This window comes from Rousettus aegyptiacus, unplaced genomic scaffold, assembly GCF_014176215.1.
Source record: "Rousettus aegyptiacus isolate mRouAeg1 unplaced genomic scaffold, mRouAeg1.p scaffold_m13_p_7, whole genome shotgun sequence".
Taxonomy (NCBI): Eukaryota; Metazoa; Chordata; class Mammalia; order Chiroptera; family Pteropodidae; genus Rousettus; species Rousettus aegyptiacus.
In genome coordinates, this window is record NW_023416310.1 from 85,293,198 (window position 1) to 85,320,097 (window position 26,900).

A 26,900-nucleotide genomic window follows, 5' to 3' on the forward strand; every position below is an offset into this window, starting at 1 on the left:
AGGTGACTGAGTAGGTAAATCCTGAACTCACCTCCTCCCAGGGACACATCAGAATTACAACTCTGTTGTAGAGCAACCTTCACGGAAAACCAGCTGAACACTAGCTGAACAGAATTCCTACAACTAAGACTATAAAGAGGAAGCCATGTGGAGACAGGTAGGAGGGTGGACTCGTGGTCTGGGCATGTCCTACCCCCACGTGGTGATTAATGACTGGGAGGGATAACTCCGCTGCAAGGGTTCCATGCCCCCCAACCCCAGCAGCCAACTGTCTGAGCCCAACAGTGGGCTTCCCTGTGGGGCACCTGTACTGGAAAGAGGAGTCCTCGTAATATCTGGCCTTGAGCACCAGTGGGGAATACATCTGAGGCTGACGACGGGGTGTGGGAGACTGAGACTCTGTACCGAGAGGATTCGGCACAAACTTACTGGCTCTAAGCTCCAGCATAGAGGCGGCAGTTCCAGAAATGCCTGCCTGGGCCATATAGGGAAGGACGAAACTGACTGACTTTGGAGCAAGGGCTGTAGGGGTAGGGATTGGTGGGAGCTCTCTCAGGCGACAGAAGCCTTAGGGGGTGCTGTTCCTTTGTTGAGCTCTCCTCCCACTCAGCTGGCCGGCCCTGTGCAGGCAGGCACAGAAATCTGTCCCTCTCCATTCTCCCAGCTAACACTGTCTGCCCTGCTGTGGTGATTCCAGGAGACCCTGTCCCACCCAGCCCACTAGCCGTGCCGGAGCCCCTCCTAGCAGGTCCAGACTCTTTAGTGTAGCCTTGGAGACCCTTCAGTCTCTCCCAATTGCCCCCAAGCTCTACAGGTGTGATAGCCTGATCTGATGTTCCCTGCCCTCTTTCCCAGTCACCCTTTAGCCCCATGGGAGCATTGGCTGAGCAGGACACAGCCTCTCCCAGATGCCCTCAAGGTCAGCGCAAGCAGCAACCTAAGTGTCAGTAGTTAAAAGGGTAAAGAACATGTGGTATGTATGTACTATGAAATATTGCTAAGCCATAAAAAGAATGAAATCTTGCCATGTATGACAACGTGGATGGACCTAGATGCTACGTGAAATAAGTCAGACATATAAAGACAAATGCCATATATTTTCAGTTATATGTGAAATCTTAAAAAACAAAGGAAAAAACAAAACTAAACAAAAACAAACTCAGAACAAACCCATGGTTCTCTGACTGGGGTGGGGAAGGGGGTTAGTGAAAAAGGTGAAGGATGAAACATGTGCAGGGAATTAAAAAGTGCAAACCGCTGGTCATAGAAAAGTCACGGGAATAGATTCTCATTTAAATGACTGAGTAGGTAAATCCTGAACTCACCTCACCTGGAATCTAGGCTCACTTACCCTTTCCAAGCCTCAGCTTCCTCCTCCACAAATGGGGTGAATGACAGCACCTGTCTAAGGGGGCCTGTGAGGATAAAATGCATATATAGGTGCTTGGCACAGAGCCCACTACTCAGTAAATTCTTTAAAAACCTTGGCTAGTATTCATACATATTTAGGTTCAGTTTTCAAAGTTCACCCACAGCTTTTTGCTCATTATAACAACCCTTTGAGAAGATACGTCAAGTGTTTTAGCACTATTTTACACACGAGGAAAAAAAGGTTTGGAGGAGCTCAGTAATGCGTAGAGATATCCAGCTTTATAAGTGGCAGAGATGGAATCTGAACCCAAGTGTGAAGGAAAGACTTTTGTGATGCAGGCTATCTGTCTCATGAGCTGGATGCAGGCCAGAATGGTGGTTGCTTTCCATAAACCCCCTTAGAGATTGTCTGATGAGAATTGGGGTTCATTTGGACATAAACCAAACCTTCCTCGCTTTCTGCTATCTGCTTGTTCCTGAACTTGTTCTGACTGGTTAAACATTCTGAGATTAAAGTAGATGTAATAAAGTGGATTAAATACTAAAGGTAAGGTGACACCAAATCAGAATTTGGTTTTCTTTCTCTGTTTTAAAATAGAATAAATGTATGGAAAACAAAGGACACAGCAATAAGCCCTAGACTTGTCATGGACCAAGGAGCTATGATAATGAGGGCATGAAGCCCTATTGTTTTGAAAACAGGGACCATTTAGTAGAATCTGCAGGGGAACATTCCCCTAGTTTAAGTCAGTTACTTCACACCCCTGGATGGGCAGGACCTGCTCAGTCTCTGCTGGGCCCCTCTCCTAATGCTTTTGGGACCTTTGGAGACCCGCTGCACATGGACTGATATACACACCATAGAACAGGAAAAGAAGGGGCTCTAGTCTGGCACATTCCCAGTTCTATTCACCTCCTTACGCCAGAGAGTACAACTTCTCCCTGGTCAACAAGTGTGGTTTTACACAATGTGGCCAGGCTACAGGCGTCATTCTCATAGAAGGAGATTTCCCAATTCACAGCCCTACTAAATGTTTGTCTTCAGACTTCTGCCGTTACGTGGCAATTCATTATGAGGGGTGGGGGTGGGGCACCTGTGCCATTATCCGGACCGAATGTTGTGTTTTTATACCAGACGAATCTGCTAATAGTTCTTTGACAGCACATATGCAAAGTCCAGTAAATGCCTTAAACGATCTGGCCCCAGGCCTGGGCGACCTGGTAAACCACTGGTTTGGGTTCTGGGGGAGCATGATGGAAAAAAATTGTCACTAATACTTGGACTGCTTCTTTTATTTTATCTCCTTTCTTGTATGTGTCTTTCCTGTTGCTGTGAACCGCGTCTCCACTGTAGTCAATTGGCAACTAAGTGATCTATCTCCCTGCTACTAAAGCCCCTGGCTGACCATTCAGGACACCTCGAGGAAGAGGGTGGTGCGAGTCTGTAAGAGCCTGTCACGAGGGGTAGAGCGCGGAGGAGAGACTGTTTTGTGATGAGACTGGTGCCTGTCCTACAAGCTGGGCCCAGGCCAGAAAGGAAGTTACTCTCACAACCCCCCACCTTAGAGACTGTCTAATCGTAACTGATGTCCATTCTGAGATTAGTCAGTACCCCTGCCTTACCTCCTGCTATATGCCAGTTCTTGGATGAGGCCATTGTCCTGACCTGGTGAAGCATGTAAAGTAATTTCCAGTACCTGGTAGCTAGCATTCATGGACTTGTCCCCATGACTATCCCCACCCTTTGCTCTATATAATTCTTTGGTGCCTGCCAAGTACAGTGGGGATACATTTTGTCTTGCTCTCACCCAAGAGGAGCCTCGCATGTAAGTTTCCTTTAATAAACTCTGTTAGTTGCCAGACCAGGGTGGGCTGCTGCTTTTATCAGTCTGTCTCTGCCCTCTACTTATGGCAGCAGGTTTAAGGTTTGGGGTATTTTCCCTGGGTCTGTGTGTGTGCACACTGAGTGTGGTCCAGACTCTGATTCTAGAAACATTCTCCTGCCATTGGTCTGTAAATGCAGTTTGAGTTATTAATTCCATAGCGTGAATGGTGAGGCTCAGCGATTCGCATTCTGGCTTAGTTTTTGCTAATAGAGTAACTTGGCAGTGTAAGTGAGGCTGCGGACTAAGCACTGTGGCCCAGAGCAGGAGGTACCCTGCACTCACCAAAGGACCAGTTGACTATCATCTCAGAGGCCAAGGGTAAGTGCACCTCTACCCTTGAAGACTAGTCTGTGCTCTGATGTTCTCCTCACTGAGCCTGGCTCTAGTTTCCTTCCTATTTGCTCCTTCATCTCCTGTGTGAGTATCAGAAGTCAGTTTGGACCCCCTGTGTGGGGAAGGAGCTGTGGGGAATAAAGGGCTGCTTCTGTGGATGGTTTTGCCTGTCTATTGGAGGTACAGACCCCTTGGCCACCCAGAGCTAACAGAGAGCTAAAGCCATAGTACATGCTCACTCATCCTTAGCAAGGCAGGCTCATGTGATTCACCCAGTCAGGGTGGTGGGAAAAGTTGCAATCTGAGAATTAAGTCTCGCTCCCATTCCATCTGGTAGGGACACACCGAGCAGGCTGTTTTCTCTTTCCCTTAGGCTGACAGCATCATGCATCCCTGGTTAGCCTTCACAAGCCTCATACTACTTTGGACAGGTAAGTGCATATGTAGGCTGGGGTTTGGAGGGCATGAGCATAGAGGAATACAGGGGGTATGTGGGTGTGGTGGGGGAAGGAAGTGTTTTGGGGCTTTGTTGGAAGGTAATGGATCAACTAGTGAGCAAAGAGCCAGTCTGAAATCTTAATCCAAAGAAATTGCTTAAATGCTGTGAGTTACAAAATCTGTGGCTGGTGAGCAAGGCACGTGCATATCAGTATGTTATATGCTGAAATTTGTGTTTAAACAACAACAACAAAAGACATGGGTACATACTTGGGAATGCATGGACTTCTCACCTGTATGTAAGAAATAGTAAGGTGTTATCATGGAGTGGGAGGGGATGGAGAGAAGAAATGGAAAAGAGACCAGTTTTTCATTGTACCGTTCTGTGCAGTTGATTTTTTTTAACATGTGCAATTATTTCTTTTAAAAATAAGACATTTAAATTCAAAACATTATATGAGATAGGGAAAAATTTAGAAATAAATATATCCTAAATTTAAAAAACAACAATCACTAGAGGTGAGATTATGGTGGAAATATAATTTTTATAATACTTCTATAACCGAGTTTTTATAATTAGTATGTATTATATCTCTAATCCAAAAATTCTGTTAGGCAAAAATAAATATTATAATAAGATTCCAGTGAAAAACCACTCTTATGTAACAATGATAATTTAATTTTTAGAAAATTTCTGAAACTCATAGCCCAGTCTGAAATATGGATTAGTTAGGATTAGTATGACATAGGGAATAATATTGTAATAGCTATGTGTGGTGTCAGATGGGTACTAGACTTATGGGGGTAATCCCTTTGTAAGTTATGTAAATGTCTAATCACTGTGGTGTACACCTGAAACTAATGTCATATTGAATATCAACTGTAATTTAAATTTAGAAAAACATTTTTTAAAAATGAATCACTATGATTAGTTGATGAATCTCGGATTTCACTTAAGGACCACCTTGAGTGCATTTGGCATTTCTACCACAAGAGAAAGTTTCTGGTTTTAAGCAGCATAATTTAGTAACTTATGGAATATTCTCAAGTTCTCAAGTTCACCAGGGGAAGTAGGACTTGCTCAAGTGCTGGCTGCCATCAACTCATGACAAGGAGTACCGACTTGGAATTTTTGGACTGACCCTAAAGCACTTGATAAGCTTAGCTCCTCCTGGATGTATTAGAAACTCATTTTCTAAAAATTGATTGATGAAGAGTTTATTAGACTTCTGTCTTTAAGCTGATGATACTTTAGAGAAAACAGTAGCTCTGCTTATTTTTATGAGGGCTTGTGAGGTGACTTCTTTTATAGTAGCAGTTTTTGAAATTACAATAAAAATAAAAAATTGAAACTCTAAATGCAATAGAATTTTCAAATGAATAAGCAGATACCTGTCAAACACAGAATGAAATACGCACTCATATATAATTGGAGTGTCATTCGTTCATACATTTTGAAAAGGAATTTGGAAAAAAGAGACTGCAAATATTCTGCCCTTTATACTAATAGAGATCTATCCCATTAGGAAGCAATTCTAAGTACAGAAAAAAGTTTAAATTATGTCGTATTTACAAATATCGAGTAAATGAAATGCTGGTAAAGATATTAACAAACTATCTAAAATTTTAAAATTCAAGATGTAAAGTTACATGATTACAAACAAAAGAAACTATATGAAAAGAAAAAAAGTGAAAATAAATGTAAAATTAAAGTATTGCGTCCTCGTGTCCTGTTTTCTCTTTATTTACAGATGCTGTAGTTTCTCAAGTACGAGTAAGCGGAGTGGCGGGCCAGCCTGTCACGCTACCCTGCACCTACTCAACAGCTAGTGAAGTCACAACCATGTGCTGGGGCCGAGGGGAATGTCCTTTGTCCCTATGCTCAGATCAACTCATCGCGACTGATGGATACCGTGTCACCTTTCAGAGGAACATGCGTTATGAGCTAAATGGAATCATTCCCAAAGGGAATGTGTCTTTAACCATAAAGAATGCACAGCAATCCGACAGTGGCACGTATTGCTGCCGCGTCGAGCACTCGGGGTGGTTTAATGACAAGAAAGTCCACATATTATTGGAGATAAAGCAAGGTGAGCTTGTTTTAATTCTTCCTTCGATATCTTAATGTGAGTGAACAGAGACTTTTACCATTTGGTAGTAATTTTCTCTTTTTCTATTAGGGAAAGAGGAGGTTCCTACAGTCTCGTTTCTAATAACTGTTGGGAAACGGAATAACTTATTTGTGTAGAATGGATTGTTAAGAACAACTTTGATTCAAGACCATAGGCTGGAGGATCTTTTAAGTCAGCCAACTATTTCTTAAAGCAACGTTTCAAAAATGTTAGTTTATTCATGAAAAAGCATGCAACTGCTCCATTGTGAAATATAATGAACACTTTTATCAAGCTGAACTTATTCAGCTTAATCGACAGCCCTTTTTCTAAGATGCTGTCTTAGAAAATTTATAAGAGGAATTTTCTTCACATTTTAAGCTAATATCAAGAATTTGAAACATAGAAAATAGGTAATATTATGTAAGACATGGTCAAGTATATATATCATTAACTTTAATAATCAATCTTTTTGCATATGCTTTGCGTAAGCAGATCTAGTTCTGCCCCAATACTTGGCCCTACCTTGGATTTTTTAAAGCATATCTCACCTCATATCACAGCACTGCTTATTAAAACATCCAAATGACCTTGTTGCAATATGAAAACATTTGCATTCCAACAAGCGTTCACTATTTGCTTTTAAGATCTCATGAAATCCAGAAATCTCATCAGTTTACATTTTATTCCTCTTAATGTAGACATTCTAATAACCTTACCATTTGATAAAAGAAATAAATTCTTGAGGAATTTCTTGTTTCTGGTGCTCCTTCTTAATGAATCTCCCTCCACTAAGGTCTAATACCAACAGTAGAATCCAATACTACCCATGGCCTTAGTAAGCTATATCTCCATAGTTGTTTTTTTTTTTAAGTAAGAGAAATTTTATATTACGATCTTCCAACTTTTGACTTGGCTATTTCCCCATGTGAACAAAAGTAAGTTAAGGTTGAATCATATGGAGAAAACAACCGACTCCAGGGAAGCTTCATCTGGGAGGCAATTCAGGGAAGCCTAGAGAAGCTGGTGAGGTAGAACACCATATACAGATGTAGGAGGCAGAATGTGGAGAACTGATTATGATCACCACTTTTAGCAAGTTGTCCTCGCACCCAGCCCTGTCAGATTGTAGCTGACCAAGGATAAGAATTCTGGGATCAGGAAAGATTAGAGCCCTATTCTGTCTGGGATTGGTTGCTCATTGGGTGAGTTAATTTACAGGCCCAGCCTAAAGTCCCAGTTTCCTGCTGCTTGATTAATCCTTGCTTTCCTGTTGATTCTAGCTCCACCTAAGACCACCAGTGTTCCAACAACACCTAGGGTGTCCACCTCTGCTCCTACAATGCCAGCAACCACACTGAATCTCACGACAGGTGAAGAGATGTGTTTCTGAGCCTAGAGGCCTTCTAATGACAGGCTGTCGACCACCCAGGGCTTCGTGTTAAGGCATATAACAATGTAGGGTTAGAGTTTTCCCCTGGGTTTCAAATGTAGGCCTCGCAGGATTTGCGAATCCCTGTTCCTTTTGTACCTATAACTATTCAGAATAAGAGGATTTGAAGTTCTTTTAACTCAGATTCTCAAAGGGATTCATCATTAGCCAACCCACACCAGACCACTGATGTTTGACATCTAATGATGATGGTGTGGACTTGTCCCAGTTGAGCACACGTTTATGAGAAAATAGAGGAAATGCCTGAGAACAAGGTTTAGGTTAATGAGATTCTGTCCTCACAGGAGCTCTGAGTGGAGGTCCTTTAGTCCTCTCTGAAGCTGAATCCTCCAAGCAGCATAAGATTTCAGTGAAGTAAACATTTACTCTTGTCCTATGTGACAGGAATCATGCTAATTCATTTAAAGAATTGTATTACCTAACTCTTATGGCACCCTATACATTGTAGGTGTGTTCCAATCCTGTTTTATAGTGCAGCTATTGATTTTTAGCAAGCTTGTCCTGAAGCCCAGCCCTGTCAGACTCTAGCTAACCAAGGACAAGAACTCTGGGTTCGGGGAGGGAGGGGAATGGGGGTGCAAAGAGTGGAGATTAGAGAGCCCCCTTCTGCCTAGGGTCGATCCCATTGGTTGAGTTCATGTACAGCTCAGCACAAAGTCCTGGTTTTCTGCTGCTTGATTAGTCCTTGCTTTTCTGTTGATTCTAGCTCCACCTGAGGTCACCAATGTTCCCACATCACCTAACATCTCTACCTCTCCCCCTACAATGCCAGCAACCACACTGAACCTCACGACAGGTAAAGCAATGTGTTTCTGAGGCCAGAGGCCTTCTAATGACAGGGTGCAGACCACCCAGGGCATTGTGTTAAGGCAGAGGTACAGCATAGGGTAGGGTTCTTCCCTGGGTTTCCAAAGTGGGCCTCATATATTTGTGAAACCCTATGCTGGGTTGCATGCTTCTTTGGTACCTGTAACTGTCTTCAGAGTGAGGGGACTCATAGTGTTTTTGAATTGGATTCTCAAATGGATTCATTTACTCTAGGGCCCTTTACTGACAGTTTCTCACCTCTCCTTTAAATGCCTGCATGTAATAGGCACTCAAGATATTTGTTAACAACAGCAACAAAAAATCTGTTTTCCTCTTCAAGGCAATAATTGGCCTATTTCCAATTGAGCTGCATCTCTCAAGAACTCAAAGCAACGGTCCCCTAACAAAGGTTCTATTTTAGTTAGTAGAGTTCAGATTCGGTGAAGCTCTATGAGGGTAAAATGGTGTCTGGTGAGAAAAAAATATATATACATGGTTCATTCTGGCCTTCACTGATCTGCTTTTGTGCCAGATGTTGTGTTTGGGTTCATACTGTTTAGAGCTCTATATTTGGGTAGTTCTGAGACCTTTTAATAGATGTTTGAAGTCTTATACCCACTCTGACTCTTATACCGACTCTACCTGTTGTTCCTTTCCACATGAGAAGGAACCTTAAATGGTCTAGCCTACCTTCTAGCCAGACGTGTAATGTATAATATTAGTCTCTGTGACCCACAATACACTAGTCGGTGTGAGATAATCTTCATTAGGATTTCTCGTCCTCTGGGAGTGTGCCCTCAGGATGGCCTGCATTGAATGTGATTTATCTGGTATATATTCTGGCCCGGGTACTACTGTTTAAGTGTTAGTCATTCACCACTTATAAGACTGAGACAGGTTCTGACCTGGGACTTCTCCCCCACTTGACAGATGTTTATGAAAATACATGTATCTTTCAGGAAGGGCTGGTCTTTCCAAAGGGCTTCAGTGCTAATCATGGGTAACCTTCTTGTTAAAACTCTGACTCTCCTGGAATACCTATGTTTCAGTGCAGCTGTTGATTTTTAGCAAGCTTGTCCTGAAACCCAACCCTGTCAGACTCTAGCTAACCAAGGACAAGAACTCTAGGTTCGAGGAGGGAGGGAAAGGGGGTACAAGGAGTGAAGATTAGAGCCCCCTTCTGCCTAGGGTCGGTCCCATTGGTTGAGTTCATGTACAGCTCAGCACAAAGTCCTGGTTTTCTGCTGCTTGATTAGTCCTTGCTTTTCTGTTGATTCTAGCTCCACCTGAGGTCACCAATGTTCCCACATCACCTAACATCTCTACCTCTCCCCCTACAACGCCAGCAACCACACTGAACCTCACGACAGGTAAAGTGATGTGTTTCTGAGGCCAGAGGCCTTCTAATGACAGGGTGCAGACCACCCAGGGCATTGTGTTAAGGCAGAGGTACATCGTAGGGTAGGGTTCTTCCCTGGGCTTCCAAAGTGGGCCTCACAGGATTCGTGAACTTCTGTGCCGTGTTATATGCTCCCTTTGTACCTGTAACTGTCTTCAGAGTGAGGGGACTCATAATGTTTTTGAATCGGATTCTCAAATGGATTCGTTGTTAGCCTACCTACCTTAAACCACTGATGTTTGACGTCTAATGATGGTGGTGTGGATTTGTCCCAGTTGAGCACAAGTTTATGAGGAAAATAGAGGAAATGCCCAAGAGCAAGGTTCACATTAATGAGATGCTGTCCTCACAGGAGCTCTGAGTGAAGGTCCTTTAGTCCTCTTTGAAGTCAGACTCTCCACTCAGCATAACATTTCAGTGAAGTAAACATTTACTCCTCTCCTGTGTTACAGGAATCATTTTAAGCTCTTTAAAGAATTATATTACCTAAGCCTTATGGCATCCCTATATATTGTAGGTGTGTTTCAGTCCTATTTTATAGTTGTGGGCACTGATAGGTAGGTGTATCACCTACTTTAACCTTCATCGGTTTAATTTTGTTGCATATACGCTGTTTAAGCATAGGTGGTTCCAGCACACACAGTATCTGGGATTTTTTTTGAAGCATATATCACATCATAACATAACATTGTTTGTTTAAAAAATAAAATTATATTTTTACAATATGAAAATATTAGTGTTTCAATAACTAACTATTCGCTAGATGATTTTAAGATTTTCATGAACCCCAGAAATCTGGGTTGTTTACAATGCTTTCGTCTTCACGTGGGCATCCTAATGCTCATATCATTTGAAAGAGGTGGATTCTTGAGGATTTTCTGGTTTCTGGTACCTCTTTCTTAATGAACCTCCTTCCACAGAGGTTGTATATTCACAATAGAACCCAGTACCTATTGCCTTAGTAAGCTATGTATTTTTTTTTTTTTAATTAAGAGAACTGTATTCTGTAAAGCTTCTTCCAAGTTTTGGACTTTACTTGTCTCCTACATGAAGGCGAGTAAGATAAGGATTCAAGCGAGATGGAGAAAACAGTTAACTCTGGGCAAACTATGTCTGCGAGGCAGTTCAGAGAGGCTCACAGAGGTCGATGAGATTGAACTCCACAGACAAATGTAGAAGGCGGCATGTGGAGAAGAGGTTATGATCACATCTTGGAACTGTAAAAATTATTTTTATCTGGTTGAATGTAAAAAGAAATGACATGGAAAGGAATTTGTAGGAGACTTTTGTCATGCCTACGATTCCTTAATAGGCAGGCATTTACAAGGCCACTGCTTTATCCAGTGGGAAGTTGATCCATAACAGAGCCTAAGTGACTCTCTGCCTCCATTAACCAATTTAAAGAAAAGATTTTTGGTTTTCAATTGATGTTGACATTCAATATTACTTTATATTCATTTCAGGAATACAGCTAGTGGTTAGACATTTACTTAATTTACAGAGTGATCCCCTAATTGATCTAGTTCCTACCTGGTACTATAAACTTATTACAATATTAATGACAATATTCCCTATGTTGTAATTTATATCTGTAAGACTATTTTGTAACTATCGATTTATGCTTCTTAATTCTTTCACCTTTTTTACCCAGCTTTTCAATCCCCTCTCATGTGGTAACCATCTGTTTGTTCTGTGTATGAGTGTGTTTCTCTTGGTTTTTTATTTTGTTCTTTAGATTTTACATGTATTGAGATCACTTGTCTCTCTGTGTCTGACTTACTTCACTAAGCAAAATATCTTCTATGTCCATCTGTATTGTCAGAAATGGCAAGGTTTCATTTTTTCTTTTATGGCTGAGTCCAAGAACCACTTTCTTTGCTTAAGTTTTCTAGCAGTTTTCATAGACTGAGTTCATACTTTAACCTTCTCTAGAGCTTTTCCTCACCTGCATCTTCCTTCATAGTTTCCTGGCTGCTTTGTGGGGAAACTTTACCACTAAGGAAAACTAGTTCATTAGACAATTTGATTAGGTTTTCTCCTTTATTATTTGGGGAGGGAGGGGAAGAATGGGGGGCCAAGGAGTGGAGATTAGAGAGCCCCATTCTGCCTAGGGTCGGTCCCATTGGTTGAGTTCATGTACAGGCTCAGCACAAAGTCCTGGTTTTCTGCTGCTTGATTAGTCCTTGCTTTTCTGTTGATTCTAGCTCCACCTGAGGTCACCAATGTTCCCACATCACCTAACATCTCTACCTCTCTCCCTACAACGCCAGCAACCACACTGAACCTCACGACAGGTAAAGCGATGTGTTTCTGAGGCCAGAGGCCTTCTAATGACAGGGTGCAGACCACCCAGGGCATTGTGTTACGGCAGAGGTACAGCATAGGGTAGGGTTCTTCCATGGGTTTCCAAAGTGGGCCTCACAGGATTCATGAACTTCTGTGCCGTGTTATATGCTCCCTTTGTACCTGTAACTGTCTTCAGAGTGAGGAGACTTGTAGTTTTTTGAAAATGATTCTCAAAAGGATTCATTGTTAGCCAACCTACCTCAGATCACTGATGTTTGTCTTCTAATGACGATGGTGTGGATGTTTTGCTTTTGAGCACATGTTTATGAGGAAAATAGAGGAAATGCCTGAGAACAAGGTTCAGGTTAATGAGATTCTGCCCTCACAGGAGCTCTGAGTGGAGGTCCTTTAGTCCTCTCTGAACTCAGACCCTCCACTCAGCATAAGATTTCATTGAAGTAAGTAAACATTTACTCCTCTCCTGTGTAACAGGATTCATGGTAAGTCCTTAAGGAATTGTGTTACCTAACTCTAATGTCAATTCTATAGATTTTATGTTGGATTCATTTTTATTTTATAGTTGTAGGTACCAAGGCCCAGAGTCTTAGTTCATTCGTTGTTGGGCATATGGATAGAAAGTAGTTGAGTCAGAAGTCAGTCTTCATTAATTTGAAATGGGACTCTGGTTATACATCATGGTCCGTGCCTTCATTCATGAGCACCAAGGTTATGTTTGAATCAATTTATCCAGATTTGACATTGTCACTGAAAAAGACTTTGTATAATTATCCTTTCTTTTCATAACAGTTAGTGACTTACACATTTTTGCTTCTAGCATCTTTTACTTTATATGTAGCATAATATTAAAGATGTTTATACTTTGAACATTATTTAAGGATTTTTACTATTTATACTCCTTATACTATTAAAGATCAGATTTGAAGATTCAGCAATTTGGCATATACCTTATTTTTTCAATTCAGGCTATGTGGGTCACACTTCAAATTTCTGATAGTTAAGATTTAGATTTAATACAAATGGAGAATAATTAGAAGTATGAGTGGAGAAATAGCTTTCCATCTTGAGGACCAGTTTATATTAAAACCTTCTATCTGTAAGATTGAAATGATAACTTTTACTGAAGATTCTCACAGCCTTCAAAACTCTTATATATTTTGATGTGGCTCTAGATTCTGAGGAGCAAGAGTGATGTCACAGTTCTTAGCCAGAAATATCTAATGAAACATACTGATTTTTCCTTGACTCCCATTGAACTATGTGTATTTTTAACCAGGAAGGCTGTAAGGCATTTTGGTCTATGAACTGAGTTTGGAAGAGAGGGTTTCAGGTTAAAACTTGAATTTTTGAGCCATAAAAGTTTGTAAGGAAAACCAGCTTTGTTCCAGGTGGCTGAACGTACTAGAGAATCTGTTAATTTTCTCATTGTTGCTTTAGTTTCTTTATGCTTAGTTTGACTTAGTTTGTGTCTGCAGAAGTGTGTGGAATAGTGGAATTGTTTTGGCGAACATGTTTTTTACTTTGTTTTAAGCAGAGATTCAGAATAAAAGTGTTGGTTTAATGTCTGTGTGAGCACCTGGGGAATATGAATTGTATTATTTATTGCATCGAGCCTTATCCTTATCCTGATAGTGTCCTAAGGAGTTTGAGTTTAGGATGGAGTTGAACACTGGAGCTAATTCAGTGCAGACATTTGTCTCTACACCACTCCCTGTCTGTTTTCAGAGCCCCTGGCACATGCTAGTTGCCTAAAATATACATAGATGGTTTGATGTAAGGTTGTAGGATCAGGAGAAGAAAGGAGGATACCCATGAAGACCTAAACTTAGGAAAGAATTTAAGCCTGGGAGGTATTTTCACACAAATCTAAATTGGAGAGACTCTGGTCATCTGATGTTCTTGTAGTGTCTTGTTCTTAGTTCCTAAAGAGAGCAACAGGTTAGACTATAAGAGGAAGACAGGGAAACAGTTCAGAATACGAGAAAGGGTGATGTCAAAATGTGAAGATTTTGGTAGGAAAGAAGAAACAGAAAGACCAACGAGAGGCAATGAAAAGCCCAGGTTTAAGAATTGTTATCCAGTCAGCATCACTATTTGCTCTAAAACTCTGTGGTGCCCTAAGGGGTTGGAATATTAAGATCTTATAAAGAGGAAGTGACGTACTCTGTGGCGAAGGTAAGATATTTGATGGAAAACAAAGGACCGATTTCAAGAAAGAAAAGGAAATGGAGCCCTGCGTGGGAGAATTCTGAGTGAGGTTTTTTGGGGAGAAAAAAGAGATGAGTCAGACAACACAGGAAGTCAGTCTGACAAAAGAAATGACCACATGCGACTTCAGAAAGAGCCAGGGTCGAGGTCTACTGGGAACCTTACTTTGAGGGTGTGAATCATTACCAAGGCTGAGACACTGGGTAATATATTCACCTTGAAGAGACTTCAAGGAATTAAATATTGTGAGTGTATCCTGTACAGGTCAATATGTGCATCCCTGTGGAAAGATGTGTGAATGGATAATCGGGAACTTAAGTAAGGTCAGAAAATCCAGATTGGAGTTGTTGTTAAGAGAGAGGGCAGGTTAGTGCAAACTCCCAGATCCCTGTTCCATAAAAATGAAATGTCACTTGTATGGATAAAAGCTCAATTGGGTGTCCTACATAAGTGCACTATTGTAGACTTTATGCATTTAAAGAGCTAGGAGTATAAAAACTATGAAATAATTCTATCTTTAGTTGACTGTCCAGATCATTATCTAGGTCAGATTTATTCATATTATGAAATACCTACATGATAGTGCATTGCCTCGAGGACATCTTTGAATGTATTTCTAAAAAAAGAGCTGAAGGTAATTTCTGATTTTAGTCTTGTTGTCTCCTTTTGTAGGGGTGGGACTTTTTCTCTACAAATAGAACACAGCTCTTTGATTTTTTTTCATTCCAGAAAATACTTCATCTTCTCCAGTGCAGACAACAGAAACCCAGCCTACCACTCCACAGAAAACATATACGACCAGCTTACAGTCGAACTCTTGCCTAACAGGTAACTTCATTTCTTTCCTGATGAAATTTCTTTACTGGGCACTTAAATTTTGATAATCATGGTTGTGTTGTTGAGAGCACATATTCTGGAATAAGACAGATCTAACATGAGTGCCAACACTGACCCCTCCAGTCAGCGATGCGACTCAATCAAAAGTTTTGCTTTCTCTGCATCTGTTTCCATTATTTGTAAAAGGGAAGAAACATCACTGATCATGTAGAATCCTTGTGAGGATTAAATGAGATAAAGATCTTGGTACAAAGTTATAAGAGTGACAGATATAATAGCAACTATGACTACTACTTAGATGTCCATAGTACATATACGTGACTAGCATAGGTAGCTTGCATGATTTGGGAACATCTATATGCATATCTCTATTTTTCTAAATGAAACAAATCAGTTTTGACTCCAGACTTCTTATTAGGCTTGCCTAGTAATAATCCAAATCACCAGTCATCCATGTTTGTATTTCTTCTCAGCTTCAGAGCCTAGTGTATCAAGGAGGCTTCCCTGCTTCCTTGCCAGGCTTGAAAATGACACTTTGAAACGAGTTGAGGGCATCCCCCTCTGAGAATCTGCTGTTCTCCTTCAAAACGTCTTCCCCATTCTCCCCATTTTGGGCAGGTCCTATATACTCTCTCTTCTCTCAAATGTAAGATCGATAGGTCTTTCCTGTGGTGGAGAAAGGTGATACTGAATCCCGTCATCTTTTCCAGCTAACTCTGTTACCCACAGTGGTAAGCGTGGTGAGTACCACATGCTGAACCCCTCTGTAACACAGAGCTGGCCATGTGTCCTTGTACTTGTGTTGCATCCAAACAAGGTCAAACCTTGCAAGACTCCTCATGTGTATGACTCACTGTACTCAGGAGTGGCCACTCTGTAGGGGGCCCTGAATGGCTTATCTTCTGCCAAATATTTCTTCAAGTTGGTTAATTTAAAATAGACCTGCAGTGAGATTCAGACTGGGACCTGTTCAGTTGGGATTTCATAATGGTGACATTGAAAGTGGAATCCTTAATGAAAAATGTTTCTAGACACATAAACATAGTGAAAATAGATAAGAACACAAGGTAATAGCAGTGGGACCAGCTGCACCCACACTTTTAGGGGTGTGAGGAATCATTCTCCAAAATTTCATGTTCACTAAAACCTGTTCAAGATAGAGCTTTCTGGGCTAGAATAGACATTGGAGCAGCCGTGTCCCCATGACTTGTGTTTGCTGCCTTCTTGGCGGTGTATCTGAGGCTCTAGAGCCCAATCCTCACTGTGCCTATCAGCTTTCTGTGGGCGGAAGCCTCAGAGAAGCAAAGAATGTTAGGTTTGGAGATTTCAGTCACCACATGGCCTGCCACCCGCCTTTGACAGTGTATATGCCAGGAAAGCATCACAAGTTATCTCATTTAATTCTTTAAGGCAGACCTTATTTATTGACATTACCAGACTAGAGAAGCCCTGTGGCTTCGTTTTCGAGACAGCACTAAGTTCCTCTGCCAGTTACTAGCTGCGTGGCCATGGGTAAGCTGTGGCTTTCCTCACTAGGTGTTCCTGCTGATAGAAGGGCAGGATGCTTGGATAGACGTTGCGCGATGTTCTTCCCTGCACTGAACCTTCTATTGTAACATCATAATATGTAGTAATAGCTGATATTTATCTGGAGTGGTGTGAAGTGCTTTATGTGCACCATCTAATTGAACAAGTTTATGAGATGGGTGATATTAACAGCTTATTGCTGTAGTTCAAGCTAAGAAGCTAGAATCACACACACACATACACAAATACATGCATGCAAAGGACCTTGACCAAGGTCACGTTCCTAATGGACATTGTCAGCACTGAACTCAAATTTCATCAGACTCAAGTTCATGCAATTTTTACCACATCATCCTCTAGACCTAAAAGACTTACTTAAGGTTATAATACAAATGAGAAACATAGCCTAAACCTAAGTAGTGCCTTAGGCTAAAAGCAGTCTCAGAATGAGCAAAATGTAAACAGAGAAGTAATGTAAACATACACAGGGATATGATCATTCCAATTTATTACCATTGAATTTCTATACCTTGGCATTGTCAGTAAGGAATTTCAAAGATTTGTAGTGTTTTCATTTGATGGGTCATGAGCAGAGGCTCTTATTATTTACTAGAGTTGGAGACTTATTTATCCATTCCAGGTCTGTTTCCTTATCTATAAAATAGGTCTAAGGAAATCATCATAAGGTTGTAAAGTGCTTAGTATAGTGTTAATATTCAATAAAAAGAGAATTCTACAGTTGACCTAGGAAGGCCAGCAATATATTCTCTGTTACAAAATAGATATTTCAAAGCACTATTAAAATTTGAACATTCTAAATGTTAAGGAACAATGTCTTCTTATATTAGGCTTTTAGGTAATGTATGATATACTGGCTTTATGGCTGATATAACAAGTATTTCCTACAGGTCTTCTGGATCAGTATCTAGGCCCATTGGCTTATAATGTAGGAGGTATATGCCTCCTGATTTAGATAATCTTAGTTAATTTTACTTACATTTTGAATGTAAAACCAGCATACTGTCCATTCCTAATAGAGTAGTTTGATGTTTAGCTGTGTATATGGTCTCTGGGATCTCATTACCAGGTTCTTAGCTGGCATACAAATATCGATTATATACCTTCAAGTGGCATTTTAAACTTAGTTCCAAGAATGCCTCTGTGCCCCTAAAATTGAAAGTAAAATTTTGTATGTTATGCATTTTTCTCCCATTCAAAAGTAAAGTGGGGTCCATTTTCGCAGGGTCCATGCAAAATGGTTAATAAATACAACCTTATAGGATACACCAATAAACGTTAGCAACTTGGTATAAGTCTTGTAACCTGACACATTTGGCCATATTATTATTCAGCTTTTCACCCATTACCAAAAATTAATGTGAATACATTTAGTGTCTGCAGCGAAAATTTAATGATTTTTGTAATTCTAATTGATTTTCCTTTTTGTTGAGCAGATGGGAGTGGCGCTGTGGCACAGCCTTCAGATGGCGTTTGGCAACACAATGGAACTGTGAGCATGTTCCTTCTTTTCTTAGCCAGATTCACTTCTATGTCTCCCTGGAAGCAAGTTCTATTTAGAGATTCCTTCTGTAAGACTGGCCCAGAGGTTGATTCTTTTTAGTAAAAAGACAAGGAAGAAAAGGATTTGTTGCTTAACTAAGGATACTGTAATTAATTTGAAAAGTTCATTTAGATACGAGTAGACCAGTTTGATAGAGATACCTGATGAGTGATAACTTTTCCGACACACATGAACACCAATACACTCACATACTGTAGACTTTCTCTCCTGGCCAAAAATTGGACCAAAAAGAATGAATTAATTCAAGCAGAGTGAGTTAACATAACATATCCAGGAAGACTCCGGTCATCATTTGGTGAATAACATGTTTCAAGTGCCTCTGGTGGCCTGGTGATCATTCCACACAGAAATATTATGAAAGTGGTAATGTGCATGCTCAAATACAGGCCCTCTAATATCCTTTCCAACCCAACACCATGCTATATAGAAATTTGGAGGCCACTTCTGAGTTTTTCTATACCTTAACCTCCACACAGGATGACTTATTAAGGTATCAATCCTGGTCACAAGTGGTGAGAAATGACAGCCGGGTCATAGTAAAAGAAATTCAAGTCATGCAAGGTGGGGTGATTTAACAACTCCCATGGCATGGACCCTGATGGATGTGGGCTGAATTTGTGCATACCTTCTAAACCCCAGAACTGCTACTATGTAAGTGATTATTATCTTACTCTCTGGCCAGGTTTATGCTGAATTAAAAAAAAAAAAAATCATTCCAAATGGTGAGATTGTTATTGACCTGAGTTACCTGTTGGACAAGAATGTTTAGCAACAAGCAGAGGCAATTTAGAAGCAAGTTCATGATGGGCAGTAGCAAAATAGTGAGCTTTTTGAGCCTTGAGTCTGAGGATGTTAAGATGAAAACATGAAGTATACAATTTGACCCTGTAGGTCCACCTCCTGGAGATTTAAACAAAATTCTATATTCTACCCAGTTGCATAGAATTTTAAGTTAATTGTTCATCAGGGCCATGTCCATAGGCAGCTGAATTCAGGTCCATTTAGATAGACATAGATAGAGTCTTGAAGTGACATTAAAAACATAAGGGCTGTATTAAGGACCAAATTAATATTTGAGCACATGCACACAGCATCAGATAGTATCACCCTGTCGACTTGCATATAAATAAATATTGCTTTTTTCTTTTCTAATAAAATAGTAGGTTGTATTTATTAAGCTATGTATTTTAGCTTAGTGATTTTTTCCAAAAAAAAAAAGGGGGGGGGTTATTTACATATAATAAAGAACACCCTTTGGAGTTTGCAGTGAGCTTTGATAAATGTATGTATCTATGTAAATACCACTCCAAGCAATATATAAGATATTTCCACCTCCCCAAATACATATTGCATTTCGAATTGTCTTAGAATTTCACCATGGTTACAACCTCAGATTATTTGGTCTCGTCCTTTCTTCATGGTCTAGAGTAGCCAAGGGCCAATAAAGATGAACTTGTCTGAGTATGCTATCATCTTAGGAAATATTTTCTACCCATAACTCTAACATGCTTTTTCCATCTTCTGATGTGTCCTTAGCTCGCGTGTCTGGAACCAACTCCACAACTGACCACCAATGAGGCACTCTACATTGGAATCTCTGTCGCTGCCGTCGTATTGCTCACTATTTTGGCTGCTATAATTACCAAAAGTAAGTCATTCAGGATTGTGCCTAAGGGGACAGAGAGGGTTCTAGACATCAACCGCCTTGGTCTAAGCAGCTCCACAGATCATGTAATTTTGATTTAACATAACTTCTCTATTTCATAACCCCCTACTTTTAAAAAAAAATATATTGGCCCATAAGGGGAAAAATGAAATTTAAACTGTCTATAGGAGAAATTAAATATGAAGAAATAAGAGTTTCTTGGGTAGAGTTGGGATTTGGAAGTGAAGAATAATATGTTGAGAGTTTTACAAAACTCACTTAACCGAAGAAGGGTTACCACTGGCAGGGAAGTAGATTTCAGGGTAAGAGTAGAAGAAAGGGTTATAAAAAGTAACCATTGACCTGTGTGTGTGTGTGTGTGTGTGTGTAACCAGCCTCTAGGAAAGAACCACAATCATCGATTTTTAGAAATAAAATATAAGTATTAATAATAGCATTAAGGTCAGCTGGGGCATGTGTGTGACTACCCTAAACTGTTAATGAACATATAATAATTTGCACTAAGGGGTTTGGTTGGGTTGTATTTATTTTAAAGGAGTTACCTAAAGAAATTATCAGGCAAGAGCCTAGTGTGAGTTGGGTTTTTCTCCCTTTTTAAAAATATTCTTCCAAATTTAATTTTTTTAGGCTCTGGCTCTATACAGAATTTGTTCATATTAAAGTAATAACAGGAATAATATATTTGTTTGGAAAAAAATCTAATGAGTTCTTTGGCTGACATGTTTAATTTTCTCTTCAACTCTTCCCCAATTTAGAATATTTATGCACAAGAAAAAAGGTGTTACAAATAAGGTAAGTTAGAAAGGGTTTGTGTCCATGCCTTTCAGTGTTCCTTCTCTAAAGCAATTTTGCTCTGTCCCTTTCCTCTTGCTCCTGACCTTTCCATTTTATACCCTGGATCCTGAAAACTAGTTTAACATGTGTCTCCATTGCTGTGCACAACTTCCAGTGATGTTCTTAGCTTTCTGTATTTCCCTGGAATGTGTCATGAAGGGGTACCTCAAACCCAAAGTCTTCGAGTAAGGGAACCAAATCACAAATTTTATTTGAAACATTTGAATGAGTTGTTTGTGTCTTTATTTCATTTAGTATTTAGTTTACCAAATGCCCATTATATTCCAAAGATTTGAACAAAACAGACAGGAAACATACAAGCAAATAAACAGAGTCATTTGAGTGCTTCTAGACAAATACCATGGACAATGTAGAGCAGGGTCAAAGGACTGTGTGAGTGATCCCTGAGGAGGAGAAGGCACCTCTGCAAAGATCTGCAGGGAGACAGCTCCAGGCTGAAGAAGGCCAACAGCACCGTGGTGGGGCCAGTGCCTCCAGGTCTCCACGGTGCCCTCATCCCCTGTTCTTCCATCCCCAGCCTGCTCTGCTCCTTTACTTTGCTTATTGGGTCTCATAGACATTTGAATTCACAACTTCTGTAAACCCAGCCTACTGCCCAGTTAACAGTTCAGTCCCTTTTACTTGCATCCAGGCCTTGTGGTCATCTGCTCGAACACCTGTAATGGTATGAAGCCACTGCTTACTTGCAGTTCCAAGTAGCCTGCTTCATTTATTTCGGCTTGGGCTTTACGCAAGGTGTTCCTTCGATTCAAAATCAATCCCTCTGAGGCTGCCATTCATTATTTCTAGTTCTTTTTCATCAGATGTTTGCACACAGTCTTTCCCCTGTTGTAGTTAATTACATGAGCCAATCCATAGAATGTGCCTTGAACAATACCCAGCACATTGTAAGTGATCCATAAATGTTGGCTTCGGTTGTTGCAATCATGCCCTTCACAGCAATAAACTTGTGAGACAGGCACTATTATTCTCACTTTATAGATCGGAAACAGGTTTAGGACTGCTAAGTGACATCCAAGGACACCCCACACAGCAGGTAAAAGACTCAATCATAGGTCTTTTAGAGTCTAAATCCCATACTTATGGAAGTTTTTTGACTGTCCGCTTCCAAGAATAGAAGAAAAAAAAATACTCCTTAGGGACAGAAAAGCATGGAATATAGCATCATTTTACTTGATTTTTGTCCTACACTGTTAACATTTGCTTTATATCTACTTTCTATTACTTAATAAAAAAATATTTACTGTAGAAAATATTGTAAAATGTAAGAAAGGAAAAAAAAACACAAAAATTAGCATTTCCTCATGACCTTTTTTTTGGCAGCTACATCATGCTGACTCATTTCGAGCTATTAACACCTAAGCTATTTTCACAGCTGTGTGACTGATGCATTTAAAGATCAAAGCTGTACACATCATTTCTGGGCAGGCTTGTGTAATAAAAACAATTGCTATATATATACAAATTAGAAAGCAGCCATATAAAAACTACGCATAACCTTTCTATACACTTGATGTATGAGTGTATACATTATAAAAGTCATCTAACAGATGTCTTTCAAATTCTGACTATTAAGACACAGTAAGATTTTGATACCATGATCCAATACATGCTTATGTGAAACAACACTATTTTACTACATCCAGTATGCTCTGATATTTTGTGTTCTTTGTTGATCTTAAATACAGTCTATAGACCACATCATAGATTCAATAACCCCTTTAAGATGTCAGAGTTCACAGTTGGAAAAACAGCAGCCAACCATTTCTTAGCCACCTCTGGGAATACATGCATCTTGATTTAGCACTTTAATTTGATATCTAATTATTGTTCTAGAATACTAATTTTTGTATTTTATTACATGAGACTCTTAAAGGAGACTAGTCTGACTTTTTGCTGAATACCGCTTAGGGTCTGCCTGCTTCCTAACCCACTATTCCGCAACTTAATATTCACAGCTCTGGAGGCTTCTGTTCATTCCATAGGTTATGTGAAGGGGCTCTGGGAGGTGCCAATACCCAGTCTTAACTGAGCGTAAGCAAACATGCTGCCCATACTTTTGAAGTGGTCTGTTTTTCTCTTATCGTGTTATTCTTTTTGTAGCAAGGTTTCGTCGAATGACGTGAAGAATGAAGCTTTGGAAAATGCAGCTGGGGTGCATTACCGAGCAGATGAGAATATCTACTTTGACAACAACATTTACAACACGCATTAAGATCCAGTGGCTCTCTAGGGCTTCGTGCCCTTAACTGCAGAAGACAGTGACCATGTAACAGCATGTCAGAGTCATTTTAAGCTCCAGGATGATTTTGTTTTTTGGTTTTTTTTTTTTGGTTATTTGCCCATGTCAATGGTGTTGGGTAGAGTGTGTCTAGCTCTTCTACTTGTGTAGTCAGCCTCATTAGTAATGTAGTCCTCGTTGTTTATATTGAACTGGGTCAGCCTTTCTGGTCATGGCAGAGCTCTCTCCCAAATATGAAATGAACACTTTAGTGATGTATATGCTCTTTAGTTATTGTGAATCCTGCATCCATCAAGAATTTCCAATGGGGAGATAAGAAAACTTCACCTTGGTCATCAAAGCTCTTACAAAGAGTTAATCAGGACTTAAAATTAACAAATCTGATTTGGTACTTAAATGACTTGGAAGCATTCCATGATTATCTCTTATTTTTTATCTTGCAACTCCAAGTATTACATTTCTTTGGAGGTCCCCCAAGGTTTTTAAATCATGGCAATGCACAAGTTTTTATTTCCCTCATAGGGAAATTAAGCCAGTGTGATCTCACCAGTAGGTCTTTTTTTTTAATGGCTCTGAACACATAAGGTTAGTGCCTTCCCTGGGACCAGGATGGGTATTGTAGCAGTTAGAAGAAGCTGGGACAGTGTATGGACCAAGTAGATCGCAGGGTAAGAAAATCAGTTGCCATGTGACTTAACACATGTACGCTGTGTCTGCTACATCTGTGCCATAGCTCAGGCACTTATGTAGACAACCGTCAGGGAATCTGAACTAATTTTTAGAATGATGGAGGGCAGAGATAGATAAAAGGGGAAAAAACGGAGAGAATAGGGAAAAAGACTTTCTGAGTTAGAAAAGTAAGTTTGCACATATCACTGAAATTCTAAATTGTCCCCAAATGACTTTGATTTTTAAAATTGTTTTGCAAGGATGAAGTTTTTTGTTTTTATATCAAATCAATTTCAGTGCTATTCCTTTTCTGCAATTGAATTTTTGGTTTTGCCAAGAGAGTTAAACAAAAGTTAAAGGTAAGGATACTTTTAACCACCAGAAATATTTCTGTATGAAGAGTTAACAAGGCCGGATATTAGTTTCAATTTGATTTAACCCTGAAATAACTCATGCTTGTGGTTCAGAGCTACTGAAACCATTATGGTCTAAGAGAGCAGTCTGCAGAATTCTAAGAAATTAATAGTACCACTGAATAAAGGTTATATGGATAAATGAGATTGTTATGCATTGTGTTAGGTTCCCAATTGAGGCAAAGCTAGACTGGTCTAATAAATTTGGTACAAACTATAGTGTTTTTCTTTTAAATTCAAGACAATGTACATAAACATGGAGTATTCAGATTAAAGCCCAGGTTTCAGCTTCTCTGGAATGTCCTGGCAACATTGGACTGTAGTCGATGCAGTCAGGACCCCATTAGATGGCATCTCTTCCTCTTAGCGCCCCGCTCCCCTCCCCCGCCACCCCAGTTCTTGCCTTGCCTGCATGCACATGTTTGTTACCTACTTTGTGACTTTTGTGGGGCTTTGGATTTATGATGCCTGCTTTATTCCCTGTACCTTTCCTGGAGATTTATGATGGCACATTAACGAAATCTGGTTAACTTTGTTCTCACCAGCATTTCCAAAACATATTTGAAACCCATGAGCACAATGACTGCTACTAGCTGCCCCAGCAGCATTCTGTGACATAACATGCAGGGGCCTGGAGAAAGCAGGTGACACAGAATTGGAACCAGGACTTGAGTTCTAATCCCAGCTCTTAACAATAACACTGATGACATTAGGGCAAACTTCTTTATGCCAACATTTTTACATCTGTTAGAGATCATTATTTCCATACCTACTTCAGAGCGTATGACATGTTACTTGTGAAAGTCTGCAAAGTGAAAATCACTACAGAAATGCAAAGTGGGTTTTTTCAGTTGAGTTTGTGGTACTAGCATATCTAGCATTAGTGCTCAGTAGATAATTTCAAGTGTTGCATTCGTTAGTCCCTTGCTACATAGAACATCTTTTTTTTTTTCTTTGAATAATGTTTCTTTTATGGAAAGCTTTATTGGGTAATTTTTTCTTTCATTTTATGCCATGGAAAATAATTGTCAGTAACCAAGAAGAAAGGAAAAGGAGGTATTGGTGAATATTAAATTCTATTTTGTAAATATATCAATCTTGTAGAATGTTTCGAATTTTCTATTTACTACAGTCTATCTTGGGACATTGGGACACAGGTGTAATTAAGCCATATATTTAAACTTGGGAACTTTTATACATCTTTAAGTAGTAGAACCAATCTTTCACTGCTGGCTGTGAAGATAATTTCGTGAGTATGCAAAAGTGTGAGGCTGTCCTAGTTTCATTATATGCACACTGTCCAATAAATGTGATTTTCGTTTTCCTTTTGAAAACTGACTTCTTTTCTGGGCTCATCTGTTCATCAGGGCCAGGCATCTTCAAGTCAGTGTGGACTCCCCAGCCAAGGGCAGGGAGGGTCAGGTGTGCCTGGCACTCCTCTAGGTGCTGGGGACGGAGAAGAGAACAACCCTGAACTCCAGTTCCCAAGGAGCTCCTATCTAGTAGAGAAGAACCGCCCCCACCCAAACCATCAATGCTGGTACCAATTAATGCTGTGGAGAAAGGGAGCAGTGAAAGAGCCTGGCTTCTCAACCATGGCATTTGGGGCCAGACAATTCTTTGTTGTGGGGGACTGTCCTGTGCTTTGTAGCATATTGAGCAGCATCCCTGGCCTCTACCAACCAAGGGACAGTTGTTCCCCTTCCAGTTGTGACAATGGCAAATGTCTCCAGACCTTACCAAATATCTCCTGAGAGGCAGTGTCACCCATGATAGATAACTACTGTGATAGAGGATGCCTGAGGGATTTGGGGAATATGGGAGAGGTGCAGGGCTGGTTAGGGGCTGCCTCTGGGAAGTTAGGTGACATCTGCATTGGAACCAAGAAAGGCTGCCACTTGAAGGAATCCCACCAAAAGCAGGGGCCTTGGAGCTGGAAGAAGCTGTGTATGAAGAGGGAGAGACTAAAGTGTGTTCCAAGGAGTAAGAAAGCCAGTGTGGCCACAGCAAAGTGAGAGAAAGTTGAAAAGGAACGAGGCTGGAGGCATGGGTGCGGCTCCTCACAGGGTGCTAGGGTGAACAGGGCTCTGTGAACACAGCTGTTTGAGGAGAGTCCCACTCTTGAAAACAGCACTTTTGCACATTAAGGGCTAAAACTGCTGTGCATCACCAAATTATATTAACCCTTTTATGTGCTTCAGTAACACTGTTCTAAGTTTACTTGTAAAAGGCTGGTTTGGTTGGAGTGACAGAAGAGGGTACTAGGGGAAGGGTAGGAGGAGACGGGTACGTGCTGGTGGTGAGGGGCTTTCCACGGGACAGTATGAGGGCCCCCAGGCCTAGGGGGAGGGGTCCTGGAGGAAGAGGGAGAGGGTGCCAGAGTTTTGCTCTGATGTACTGGGTAGAGCAGCAGCTGAACCCACTCTTTCCAAACTTGCAGGTGGAGTAGTGGAGTGATTCGGGGGCTGCTTTTAGCTGATGGATTTAAAAATAGATATGTGTTTTGATCTGTATTTTTAGAAAACAATGCATCATACCCATAATTTTAGAGATTAATGTTTGGGGTGACTACAATTTTAAAGTTAATTAATCTACAACAACTTGTGTGAATAATAACACAAGAGCAATGTGAATATGGCAGAGACGCTGTGGGTACCTGAAGGAGGGGTGACAATAGATTAGATCACCTGGGAACTTGCTAAAGTGTAGATTACTGGGCCCAACTGCAGGAGATTCTGATTTAGTAAGACAGGTGGTACCTCTTTTTGTTTGTTTCAATTACAGAAGACAAGCTATTAC

The 26,900-nt window shown here is 40.4% G+C and overlaps 1 protein-coding gene across 4 annotated transcripts; it reads left to right on the forward strand.

The window, feature by feature from the left end:
* On the forward strand, nt 1-25,435 carry HAVCR1 (hepatitis A virus cellular receptor 1). Of its 4 annotated transcripts, none has more exons than XM_036223992.1 (12): nt 1-157; nt 3,964-4,021; nt 5,780-6,118; nt 7,423-7,512; nt 8,299-8,388; nt 9,680-9,769; nt 12,003-12,092; nt 15,040-15,138; nt 18,129-18,184; nt 19,793-19,904; nt 20,678-20,714; nt 22,881-25,435. In XM_036223992.1, exons 1-12 carry the CDS (start codon nt 146-148, stop codon nt 22,990-22,992), a joined length of 1,185 nt encoding a protein of 394 aa, XP_036079885.1. In that variant the 5' UTR covers nt 1-145; the 3' UTR covers nt 22,993-25,435. The 4 variants fall into 4 exon arrangements, with proteins under 4 accessions (XP_036079885.1, XP_016022586.2, XP_036079886.1 ...); XM_016167100.2 differs by having other exon boundaries at nt 2-157; nt 2,726-4,021; XM_036223993.1 differs by lacking the exon at nt 1-157 and adding an exon at nt 1,139-3,575.
* The last annotated feature ends 1,465 nt before the right edge of the window (nt 25,436-26,900 follow it).

Bases quoted from the DNA above. Each gene is read 5' to 3' on its own strand.
- HAVCR1 (XM_036223992.1), top strand. The intron at 4,022-5,779 runs GTAAGTGCATAT...CTTTATTTACAG, and splicing joins CCTCATACTACTTTGGACAG to ATGCTGTAGTTTCTCAAGTA. The intron at 7,513-8,298 runs GTGAAGAGATGT...TGTTGATTCTAG, and splicing joins CACACTGAATCTCACGACAG to CTCCACCTGAGGTCACCAAT.